This window comes from Ostrinia furnacalis, unplaced genomic scaffold (assembly GCF_004193835.3).
Source record: "Ostrinia furnacalis isolate ACB-3 unplaced genomic scaffold, ASM419383v2 OfSCF0954, whole genome shotgun sequence".
Lineage (NCBI taxonomy): Eukaryota > Metazoa > Arthropoda > Insecta > Lepidoptera > Crambidae > Ostrinia > Ostrinia furnacalis.
The window spans coordinates 658,616-671,311 of NW_021131193.1; the positions used below are offsets into that span (position 1 = coordinate 658,616).

A 12,696-nucleotide genomic window follows, 5' to 3' on the forward strand; every position below is an offset into this window, starting at 1 on the left:
TTGATTTCATTGGACAATTTGATAAATCAATTTTGTTTNTCGAATTATATTATTAAAATTTCAATAAATCATGTTTGTTCAGTCAAACGTCTTTAAAAACAAATTTGAATGGGCCCTTAATATAGTTAAGGGTGGACGACTGGACCACAATGCCGGGGGCACCAGGCCACTCGACCTTGTAGTTCTGGATGATTCTAGTAAGGAGCGTTTCCATCTCTAAAGTGGCAATGTGGTGACCTGTGAACAAGAACAACAATTAAAATATTTTTCATAAAAGACTACACTCACCAAATGGTCTTTATTAGTGTCTAATCGTATTGATGGTGGATGAAAGGATCGAACACGAATAATATTATTATTGATTACTAATATTATAAGACTTGTATTGCTTCAAATTTCCATAACAAAAATATGAAATAATACGTTTCAAAATCGATACAATAGATTCAGATTAACTATCCAATCAATTATTTCTACGATATAGAACACCAGTATCTATCACTACTGATATCGTTGAAATTCTTATGAACTCATTGTTCGTTCTTTTCACTCAAATTACGTATACAGGTGGACAAAGGCCTCCCCCAAGGTATTCCATAATGACCGGTTCTGCGCTACCCGCATCCAGGTATTTCCAGTGACCTTCACCAGATTGTCGGTCCACCTTATTTTTCCTGCCTGCCCACACTACGTCTTCACACATTGTACAAAATGTGATAAACAAATATAAAAAGCTTTAACCTTTCTATACTGTATCTTACTACTCGTAATAATTTTAAAAGTGTTGTTCAAATAAAATAATATATGAATAAATAATAATAGTTACCAATGCAGCTACGAACACCAAATCCAAAGGGATTATAAGTGAAAGGGTTGGCTTTCCCAAAGAACAAGGGATCATCGTTGTCGGCGATCCATCTCTCTGGGATGAACTCGTGCGCTCTGTGGTAATGTTCCTCCATCTGCGACATGACTTGGTGCATAAATGTGACTTGTATCTGCAAATGAAGACATGATTTGAGGATCACTATAATAATATTATTTGGTGATATGCTACAGGAAGCGCAAAATTATGCAATATTCTGGTAAAATTATAGCCACTCGGGGACTTGACATCATTATCATCATCATCATTTTAGACATAGGACGTCCACCACTAAACATAGGCCTCCCTCAACGACTTCAGTGCCATCCTGCTACCTTTATGAGGTCATTGGTGCATCTTGTGGGTGGATGTCCTACGCTGCGCTTTCCCACGTACCGCGTGGCCTACACTCCAGAACTTGTACCCGTGTATTCACACTTTAATTAAATTTTATTTTAACTGTAATAAAATATCAGAACAGAACTTCTATGCACATATTTTATATATGTCCTTACTCCTTTTGGTACGTGGTATCCGCGCAGGCTGTAGTCCTTGGTAGTTTCCCTGGCATTCCCCGCAGAGACTGGCATCATCCTCATGGCCTCCTTTATACACGCCCTCAAGTACGTTTTCTTCCCATTTTGCGACATCACTTCTTCTCTAAGAATGTTTTGCTTGTGTTGATTTATAGCAAGCAGGTACAATATCGCAGTCATTGTTATTGAAGTCTGAAAATAAAGATCAAAATATATTTTTCTAATATTATTATTTAGACAACACGTAGGAACTTTAGACAGATTTATTTCTAGTTCTATTCCATGCAAATTTTCCAAAGTAAAAATAACATCAGTATTACCGTATCCACGCCAGCTGTGATCATATCGGATGCCATGAGAACGGCCATTTCTTTATTTATGTCAAGTAATTTCTCCAAAACGCCTTTTTCTGACTCAATTTTGCTGCCACCTTTCGCTTTAAGTTCTTCTATTGTTCGGTCGATAAAATATCTGGCAGTGCTGAAATCGGAAAAATATTTTTTTACATAATTTGTGTAATTTCACACTAACAAAATCTTTTTATAAGAGTTCTACTAGGAAGTGTTTCTGTTTCTTTATGCATTTGTCGGCCTTTCTCATATTTTTCCTATTGTCAGACTTTTGTCAAGAAAAGAGGAAAAATCCGAAAGTCTTACTTTTCTTGTTCTTCGTATAACTTCATAGCCTTCTTAAAGGTTCTCGTTGGGAAGTATCTCCACAAACTCGGTCTGAAATCCAGTTCATCTGCTACCTTGTATATTTCGTGGACGAGATTCAGAAGTCTTCTCTCAGTTGAATGGGTGGGCAGTTTTGGGTCAAGGCAGTTGATACGCCGCCCGAGAGCCACCAAACAAACTGATTCCATAGACCAAAGGTTCATCTCGACGTCGAATGGGCTCTGAATCATGCCGTTTTTGCCACGTAGACGTCTCAACCTGAAATAAGTTTCATTTTAAAAACAAGCTGGATCATTTTAACTGATATAGGTAGAACTACATTAAACTGTTCTGTAATCGAACCTCTTTTTTTCTTTTACGTAACTCTTGACCTTGACTTGCCTTAGTTGAATAAATGGTTTTAAAGTCCATAACTGTTTGTCTATGTACGACTTTTTGCCTTTTTTCTATCCATTCCACAAATTAATTTAAAAAATAAGAAATATGAATACCTGGCCACCATGTCCACCGCGACTCCGTCGAGCTTCTCGCTGTAGAGCCTGATGACCTCCGGCTGCAGCAGGACTGGGTTCACCACCGTACGGAATTGCTTCCAAGCATCACCGACACTAGAAAGTATATACGGGTAGAAAGTATAAAGTATGTACCTACGTTAAGATTTTAACATAGTTCAGGCCAAAAATAAGACGACCTATGAAAACTGTACCTAGCTTAAAACCGTTAGGGCACCGATGAGATGGTCAGACGCGGTGAGGAAGACGGTGGTTATGGAGGAACACTAGGTATATTGATAAGCCACGATGACCAAACGGTGAAGGGGTCGGACTAGCCGACTCGTGATCCGGGGAACGCAGTTCGGTCCCCACCGCCGCTAGACTATTGTGGTGAGCTCTTTCGTGACACAAGCATATTTAGCTTAGTACGAGGGGCTAACGGCTTGTTATTGCACAAATTACTAATAATCTTTAAAAAAATGTGGTTGCGATCCTCATGAGTGAGGGATCGAGAAAGAAGAATAAACAATTGTAGCACAATTAAGGCATATTTCTTACTCAGCAAGCAGTCCCATTGGCTGATTATCTTTGTTTTTACGTCTTCTATAATACGTGAGAGTTTGGAATCCGGGTCGGATAGGCATAACGTTTTCCGATTGAAGTACCTAAAAAGAATTACAAATTTTAGAACACTGGAAAAAGTATTACTTACTATCTTTCTTAAAAAAAAAACGCCTATCTTTCTTTCTAAAAAAAATTAAAGATTTTATACTTACGACCGACACGCAGTCAGGATCGAATAAAACGACGAAGGGGGTGCTTCCAAAGAACCCATCGAACCTTACTATTGGTCCATATTTCTGATATAAATGTTTTCCAAACTCTACCGAAAATGCATTATTTAATTCACCTGCAAATCAAACATGCATGTCAATATAAATAATAATACCAATCGTAGGTATGGTATCATCGCCGAGTTAAGTTTCCCTTTAGTCAAGTTGTGTTATTATTGTGATTTTGGTCAGCAATCAGAGGCGTGGGTTCAATTTCCACCTGTTGCAATCGATTTCATTCAAGTTTTAAAAGTTACATACTCCCTTGTGAAAATTACACGCTCGTTGTAATGTTATAGGGACATAGTATGGAAATGTCACTTTAAATCGGTGTTCAACTCAATATCAATGAATTCTATTGACAAGCCCTTTAGGGTAATATGGTAGGTATTCTGCCTCTCGTCTCACGTATGACGCATGTAACGCATGTGAAAATTATGCACCTGCCACTTGCCAGGTCAACCCACACATGTCATTCTCGCAAATTATAATGCTCTGTCACGTCATATTTTTTTATGCATAACAAGGCATGTATTGACCACAATCGCACCTGATGTTAAGGGGGATGCAGTCTAGGATGGTACATATCTGCCCTGTAAGTGCCTATTCACTCTCGCCTTGAAAAGACCCGGATTATAGTCATCGGGAAAGACAGCAGCAGGCAACGAATTCCAGTCCCTAGCTGTTCGCATTATAAAAGAGTCATCGAAACGCTTAGTGCAAGCTGGTGGAATGTCAACAATATAGGGAAAATATTATGTCAAAATCTTGCACTTGCCATATGTTTGTCTCAAAGCGCTGGTAGGGCCCAAAAGATAAGGAGACATGTAAAGTGCCCCATAAGTGCTACCTTTTCTTTTTTTATTATTTACATTTTGACGTTCATAAGTGCCACTTGTGGTCTAAACTGAATATTTTTTTTTTTTTTTTTTTTGATTTCTCCTCTCCCGTGCCGCTCCCATAGGTACCTCAGGCACTGACTAGTTAAGGTTAAGCGCTACAGCTATTGTGTTAAAAACTTACCCCAAGGCATAAAATGATGCATTTGGCCTATGATTGGCAAAGACGTGGGACCTGGTATTTTCTTCCATGGCTTGAGACTTTTTGTATTAGTGACACCCGCCGCATTTATTGAGATAGATCTGAAACAATATTTTTCATGACATACCTTTTAAGTTTTTTGGCGTTTAAGTTTTGGATCTTGAATAACTTTGATACATTTGTAAAATGAGTTTCTAACTAATAATTCTACTAAACTTTAATGCCGTTAAATAGTTTAACGACGTTTTAGCTCGGTAAAACTATTATTTTTTAACGTGAAAATACTTGCCTTAAATGCAGCTAATGTTAGCTAACGTCATTTAAGTCTAGTATTAACACATAAATTACGAAACTATTGGTATGCCTGTTTGATTCGTTTTGATTACAAGACTAAAATGCAGTTAAAAACAAAACTTTTCACCATAACGGCATTTAAGCTAAGTACTAGCTACTTAATAGTTCAGGAAATAAAGAAAATTGCATTTATGTCAAAAATAACAAAACCTGTTTTAGTGTTGAAAATTTATATTGATATTTAAAAAATCAAGTCTTTACTTTTTTTAGCATTCGTTGATATCAATCATACGTTTTATTATGATATTTTTTTAAATTTACCACTTTAAAAAAGTAGATACTCATAAAAGACAACACAAAATAAAATCTTTACATTTTCATTATTTGAGATTAATTAAAACCAACTATTGAAAGTTCTTAAAATTAAGCCTATTTAGTTCTTTTTTTGGCCATGATAGACTACTAGGCTTTTAAAAGGCTACTCATTATAAAAAGCCTATAGGTTAAAAAAAAAACCTATAGGCCTAAATAGCCTTTTAGGCTTTATTTCCGACTAAAGTCTTTTTCGAGTAGTAGGCTTATTATAAGGCTATAGCCATTATTCAGGTTGTGGCTTAGTATGAATTAAACAAGTATTTTTGTATTGCATTTATTTTCAAATTAAATAAAAACGAATATTATTTGAAATTGGAAATAATAAAGTACCTAATTGTTATACATTATTATTATTATATATTTCTAGGATCCCATCATCAGATCCTGACTTGGTGACAATGGGACCACCTCAGAAGTGTACCCTATCGAACAAAAAAAGAATTTTGAAAATCGGTCCACAATTGATGGAGTAATCGGTGAACTTACATAGAAAAAAAAATACATACAGTCGAACATGTAACCTCCTCCTTTTTTGAAGTCGGTTAAAAATAAATATTCATATTCGTATTCATTTATTGCATCCTGTTGTACAATTAGGTGTTTACAAATAAATAAAATAGACCTAGCCTAAAGGACGAAAATTCTTTATAAGTTTCAAGCCTTTTAAATATGCGCCTAGCCTACAAAAAGGCTAAAGCCTACAGTCATCGGGTGGACAAAAAAGGCTATGAAAAAGGCCTAGCCTAAAGGCCTAAAAGACCTTTTTAGGCTTTTTTCCCACTGTAGCCCTTAATTCATAGGCTAGCCTTAAAAAAAGCCTAAAAGCCTAGGTCTCAGGAACACTAGCTCCCATACCTCAGGCACTGACTAGTTAAGGTTAAGCGCTACAGCTATTATGGTAAAAACTCACCCCAAGGCATAAAATGATGCATTTGGCCTATGATTGGCAAAGACGTGGGACCTGGTATTTTCTTCCATGGCTTGAGACTTTTTGTATTAGTGACACCCGCCGCATTTATTGAGATAGATCTGAAACAATATTTTTCATGACATAGGTATCTATCTGCCTGCCTCCAACATTAATTATTAAAAATAACAAATAGGCTTAAATTATTTTATATCTGTCTATGTGGGTAAAATTGAAATATAATTAATTGACCTTCAATTCATAAACATCACTTTTAATTACATCAAGGTCATTTCCACTGCAGGAGCACGACCCACATAATTTCAAATTCAAATCATTTTATTTATTTGCATTACATGTGTGTAGGCCAAATTGAGGATTTGGCCTACACTCCCCACGCTGGCCAGACGAGTTGGACAGCCGAGTGTAGTCTACTATAGCATTTACACCCTTAGTCGACCGGGTTTGTTTGATTCTGCTAGAACCACGTGGCTAACACACACGTCAGGCATTTATTTGAACTCAATCTTGACGTGGCTCACTTTAGATTAGGTGTCAATTTTAAAAATTAACTAATTTAAATCTTAAAACGATAAATCATAAAAAAGTACTTCAATTTTTTTCATATGCAAAACCACGTTGTAAAAATGTCTATAACCATCTTGTCAAAATGTTTGATTACGAAACTATTCACATTTACTGTGGCTAAAAGTTACGCGTGATGATGTTCTTTATATTCTAATTATTTTATGCAACCAAAGTATTTTACGCAAAAACCTATTTTTTGTGTTTTATTGAGTCTACATGATTAACGCCTTGACCCCATTTTCTTACAAGTGACCTTTAAATTCACGAAATGTTGAAAATAAATTCACAAACTTACCTGGTAAAGATCTTGCTAGTAGACAAGGAAAATAATGATTTCAAGCCAAAATTATTCATTTTGCTAATGATTTTCACGAACGGGACCGTTTTGCTTCAATACTTCTGATAAATGTGTTCCAACTGCAATGCAGAACGGTTCATATCTTCCTACCTCCAAAATACTAATAAAAATATTATTGCTACAGCAAAAAAATAATGTGCGAGAAACGCAAAATATAATTATTTCTATTATTAAAATAAATATTTTACCGAAAAATAAGATTTGTTTTAAATATTAAATTAAAATAATGCACATTTTTATTAGCATCAATAAATTGCACTCGTTCGTAGTCTTGTTAAAAAATAGATGTTTCGATCTGAGTATAATTTTTTTTGTTAGACCCAGGCACCACGGAAATTAAATTGTTAGATTTTCCGTTTAGAGCTATGTAACAAATAATGTTCCACAGTGATCAATATAGTGGACTATATTAAAACAAATTATGATGTTTCATAAACAGATTCGAGGTTATGTCATTATAATGCAGCGGACCCCATTGTCAAAAAGGAAATGATTAGGAGTATTTGGTCATTTTGGTCACTTTGGTTACCAAATAAGTTTAAATCTCAGTTCGTGAAATAAATAACTAAGAATCAAAGTATGAAATAATTACCTCATTACCGTCTAGGATAAGACGAATGTGGGTTCATAAGTATCATCAACAGCCCTTTACAGTCCACTGCTGGACTATGAGCCTCCTCCACTATAGTGGAGGGTTTTGCCATAATCTCCACGCTTGGCAGGCGGGTTGGAGATCGCAGTTTAAAAGATTGATGTTTTTTCAGAGAGCGCTGCTGCCCATTCTCTGTTTGATGTGTAGTCCCTAAGTCGCCTCTTACGACACCCGCGGGAAGAGTAGGGGTTGGTGACAAATGTATTCTACTCTGCCGTCACCACACGGCTTATAAGTATAGGTACGAGTATATATTTAATCAATAAAGCCATGAATCTGAATTGATTTTATTCATTCATAGTCGTTTAATAAATTTATTTTCATCAAAACACATTCAAATATTAGCACACACATATCAGATAAAAATGTAATTAATATAAAGGTCAAATAAAATATGAATCTTTGGTGGTCAGTACATCGAAAAATATTATATTAATGCTACAATTTTCTGATTATTTAAATGTCAACAAGTCAAATGTCCTTAAATATAAAATTGAATGGTCCTTTAACGTAGTTAAGAGTGGTGGACTTCACGACAATCCCAGGTGGTCCGAGCCATTCCACTTTGAAATTTTGTATAATCCTTGCCAAGAATATTTCCAGCTCTAAAAGGGCTATGCGGCGACCTGTAAACATTGACACAGTTACTTATATTTTAAGGGTGGATTCGACCAAACAAGAGTAAATATTAATCTCGGAATAAATTGTCAGTTTTGAAATATTTCCCATACTAAAACTGTCAATGTGCCAGGAGTTATTCTCGGTTAAAAGTTTGGTCGAATCTGGTCTAAATAAAACACCAGCGACAGCGTAGGACTACTTAACTATCATACACATTGCGTTACTTTCGTATGTTGTAATTATTGTTACATGAAGCATGTCGACGCATTTCTGTCATGTAACTAAGGTTACAAAGCGACGGAGTGGGTACTTATGCAATAACTTGTTCTACAAGCTGAAGTCAATAACAACAATGATGTTCTAAGGCTGGGTTGCACCATTTTACTTTTACTTTAACAAACGTCAAAAATCTGTCAAACTCCATACAAAATACACCGGTTATCGTTATAGTTACGTTTAAATTTAGGTGGTGCAACTCAGCCTAAGTTACTATTTTATAACTAATCAGTTAATTATTTTTCTTAACAATGTCTGACATGCTGATAAGAATACAATCCTATTTATCAATATAGTACTACAACTGCTAGCTGAACATAGGCCGCCCCCAATGATTTCCATAATCTCGCGCGGTCGGTGGACGTACCACGCTGCATTTTCCGGTACGTGCCCTCCACCCTAGAACCTTGCTGCCCCACCGACCGTCAGTTCTGCGAACTATGTGCCCTGCCCCTTGCCACTTTAGCTTGCTAATCCGTAATAAAAAAAATATTTCACTGAAAATTACCTGCGCAGCTTCTGACACCAAACCCAAAAGGATTGTAAGTAAAAGGGTTGGCGTGGCCATAATGAAGAGGGTCCTCCTTGCCCACTGTCCACCTCTCGGGGATGAACTCTTGAGGTCGAGGGTAGTGTTCTTCCATCTGTGCCATCACTTGGTGCATAAACGTGACTTGCATCTGGAAACGAAGTATGTTAGTAGTACGAAATACTTATTAAGTATAAATTTTAAAATAGAATTTCTCGTAATTTAGTTTGTATTAGTGTCAGTTTCTTGGTGATCTTTGTAAAATAAATGTGATCTTTCTAGAAACATTTAAGTTTTTTTATATTGAAATACTAAATAAAAGAAAATGCAACTTATAAATATTATTTAAAAGTACTGGTTTGTGTACATTAATCTATTTCTATTAATTTTGTAATTAATTTGCATCATTAAGTAGCACTTGGTATAATTTCAATCATTCTCATTAATGCAGTCCATTTTACATTTCGACCTTTAAAGCTTAGTTAATATGATCTAAGATTACCCCTTTTGGTATATGGTATCCCAGAATATTGTACTCTTTAGAAGTCTCCCTTGCATTAGCCGCAGACACTGGCATGATTCTCATGGACTCCTTTATACACGCTTTCAAGTAACTCCGCTTTCCTCCTGACATTAACTCTTCCCTCAAAATGTCTTGTTTTTCTTGATTTACAGCCAATAGGTACAAAATGGCAAGCATTGTATTGGAAGTCTAAAAAGTAAAATTTTGCTGTAGTATTATTACTATTTAAAATAAGAAAAAAATACTAATCAAGAACAAAAAAAGCAAGGGCATAATCATTTGTGGACCAAGTAAAAAACAAGTAGGGTTAATAGGACGTAACTAGATAGCCTAGTTGCCTTGCCTAGGCATGTATCATGTTACATGCATAGCAATCAAAGGCTAAACTTTAAATTACTTCTTTAATAATGACAGCTATTTAAAAATTTTCATGACACTTGCAGAGCGCTTTCACAAAGGTGACTTACGCAGCACAAGTGCGACCGTCTACCATAGTAGATGATGATGATGATGATGATATAGATAACATTGTAAGAAGCAGCAGCGTTATAACGTTATAATAAGGTAGGTATCCGCTGCTGCTACGGTACTGTCGCGCTTCTGACGCCCTAATGTGAAAGTGGTCAAACAGCTTTAAAGTATTTTTGATTCATCATTTCAGCCACAGGACGTCCACTGCTGAACATAAGCCTCCCAAATGATTTCCATATCGCGCGGTTGGTAGCGGCCTGCATCCAGCGCCTTCCTGCTACCTTTATAAGGTATTTTTGGTTGTTTCGACAAACTTACCGTATCCACTCCTGCAGTAATCATGTCTGAAGCCATAATCACGGCCATATCCTTATTTATGTCAAGTAATTTTTCCAAAACCCCTTTTTCTGATTCAGTTTTACTGCCACCTCTCACCTTAAGTTCTTTTATGGTTTTGTCAATAAAATATCTGGTTGCACTGAAATAACAGACAACAATTTTTTTATTCTTTTCGTTAGCTTTAACTAAAGTGTGAATTTTAAGTGAGATCCAAGTATTTTTTAAGTTTTTGGTTACATGACTCAGATTTTTTTATTGGGGACCGATGATATAAAATCTCAAACCCTGGGAATATAAAAAGAAAATGTTACAATAACTCGGTATCTACTTACTTATCTTGTTCTTCGTATAGCTTCATTGCTCTCTTAAAGGCTCTGGTGGGAAAGTATCTCCACAAACTCGGTCGGAAGTCCAATTCGTCTGCTACCCTGAAGACCTCGTGCACCAAATCTATGAGTCTCCTCTCAGGCGAGTCTGAAGGTAGATTTAGGTCGAAGCAGTTGAGACGACGCCCGAGGGCCACCAAGCTCGCTGACTCCAATGACCAGAGATTCATTTCCAGATCAAAAGGCCTCTGGATCATGCCATTTTTGCCTCGTAGAAATCGTAGTCTGAATAATACGTAATAAAATATGGTTCAAGATTATCCATTTTCAGGCAGGGTTTACAATATTTAGAGTCTCAATATTCAGAGATTAGAGTTTATCTTTGGTATCATTTGTAAAATGACTCAATAAACATTCTTGATTGGAAAAAGCAATGAGTATTTTGTATTGTGCAAATCAATAATGGTTACTTTTTTCGTATGTTCAAAATAATTACCTATATCCAGTTTCAGTGCTTCGAGGGTTAGTTAGTATTTGACCAAATAAGGCAATTGCGTACCTGGCTACCATATCCATGGCGACTTCATCTAGCTTGTCGTGGTAAAGTTTGATAATCTTAGGCTGTAGCATCACCGGATTTATTACTGTACGGAACTTCCTCCATGGCTCACCAATACTAAAACAGGGTAAAAATATGTTTATGAAGATTGATGTGAGCGATTTGGGATTCTATAGATAAATCTAAAAATACTTAATTGTTAATTAATATTCACTGATGGCTTGTATACTACACAAGATGCAATATACCTAGGTAGTATTTGCAGTATTTGTTTGAGCAGCGGTTGAAGCGCGACATCTATTGGTATTTACAACCGCTGCGTATCAGACGTTTAAAAAGATTACTCACTCGGCAATTAATCCCATTGGTTGATTGTTTTTGTTTTTACATTTTCTGTAGTAGGTCAGTGTTTGAAATCCAGGACGCACAGGCATTACATTTTCAGATCGCAGTACCTAAAATAATGAGTGAGCTATAATCATCCTTGTCACAGTAAAAACAAGGTAATTTTAGTCTAAAATACTAATAAAAGTAAGACGGATTTTCCATCAATTTAAGTTTCCTATCGGTATGTCTATCCCACGACTTTGACTTTAACGTCAAGCTACTTAATACCCCTTCATAATTTAACACTTTAAAGTTTAACATTACTCACCATTGATATACTTTCAGGATCAAATAAAACTACAACAGGTTTTCTGCCTAGAAACCCATTGAATCTAACTATATGTCCATATTTCTGAAATATATGTTTTCCGAATTCTACCGAAAATGCATTATCTAATTCCCCTGAAAAAATATTTATAATTTAAAACGTCAGTTGAAAATGTATTACAACGAATAACATTCGTAGGTACATGTTATGTACTTACTAGGAAGGCTCTGCAGAAAAGTTCGACTATTCAAATAAATAAATATTGTACCGAATATTTTATTCACTCAAAACAAACTATTTAAAATAAGTTTTAAATAAGAAAACAACTTATTACCTCCTGGAAAAAAATGGTACATCTGACCTATTATTGGCAAAGAAGTAGGTCCAGGAATTTCCTGCCAGTGTTTTACATTTCTTAGATTGGCATCTTCTGCAATTGTTCTGAAACCGAATATCATCTAGTTACTTGAAGAATTAATCTAATCGGCAAAAATGAATTAAAGACAAACTAAAGGAATTATGTTTGTTTGTTACCATTAAAAATATAACTGTTCCTCTAAAATAATTGACTTACCTGGTTAACATTTTATGCGCCCGTGAAAATACCGATTTCCATTTTAATGTATGCATTTTAGTTTTATTAATCAATGGTGAGGCCTGTTTGCTTCAATACTTTCTTTTAAATGTAATAAAATATTTACTCGCAATCTACCTCCAAACGCACAACTTTACGTTCACTTAGTTTTTACAAAAACGTTCATAATTTGAAAATCTATT

At 35.6% G+C, this 12,696-nt stretch overlaps 2 protein-coding genes and 1 long non-coding RNA gene across 3 annotated transcripts; all 3 read right to left on the reverse strand.

Annotated features, from left to right (window-relative positions):
• Positions 1–45: 45 nt before the first annotated feature.
• On the reverse strand, positions 46–4,549 carry LOC114350695 (cytochrome P450 CYP12A2-like). The gene is made up of 9 exons (XM_028301595.1): positions 4,429–4,549; positions 3,349–3,482; positions 3,131–3,237; positions 2,570–2,686; positions 2,058–2,336; positions 1,722–1,881; positions 1,381–1,593; positions 827–998; positions 46–237 (listed from the first exon to the last, which is right to left on the reverse strand). The coding sequence occupies exons 1-9, from the start codon at positions 4,448–4,450 to the stop codon at positions 83–85; spliced, it is 1,359 nt and encodes a 452-aa protein (XP_028157396.1). The 5' UTR covers positions 4,451–4,549; the 3' UTR covers positions 46–82.
• Positions 4,550–6,096: 1,547 nt separating this feature from the next.
• Positions 6,097–7,070, reverse strand: LOC114350725 (uncharacterized). Its single transcript, XR_003655731.1, has 2 exons — positions 6,906–7,070; positions 6,097–6,144 (listed from the first exon to the last, which is right to left on the reverse strand). It is a non-coding gene; the product is annotated as an uncharacterized LOC114350725 (long non-coding RNA).
• Positions 7,071–7,895: 825 nt separating this feature from the next.
• LOC114350696 (cytochrome P450 CYP12A2-like) lies at positions 7,896–12,357 on the reverse strand. The gene is made up of 9 exons (XM_028301596.1): positions 12,254–12,357; positions 11,920–12,053; positions 11,613–11,719; positions 11,265–11,381; positions 10,712–10,990; positions 10,359–10,518; positions 9,549–9,758; positions 9,026–9,197; positions 7,896–8,246 (listed from the first exon to the last, which is right to left on the reverse strand). The coding sequence occupies exons 1-9, from the start codon at positions 12,273–12,275 to the stop codon at positions 8,092–8,094; spliced, it is 1,356 nt and encodes a 451-aa protein (XP_028157397.1). The 5' UTR covers positions 12,276–12,357; the 3' UTR covers positions 7,896–8,091.
• Between the last annotated feature and the right edge of the window lie 339 nt (positions 12,358–12,696).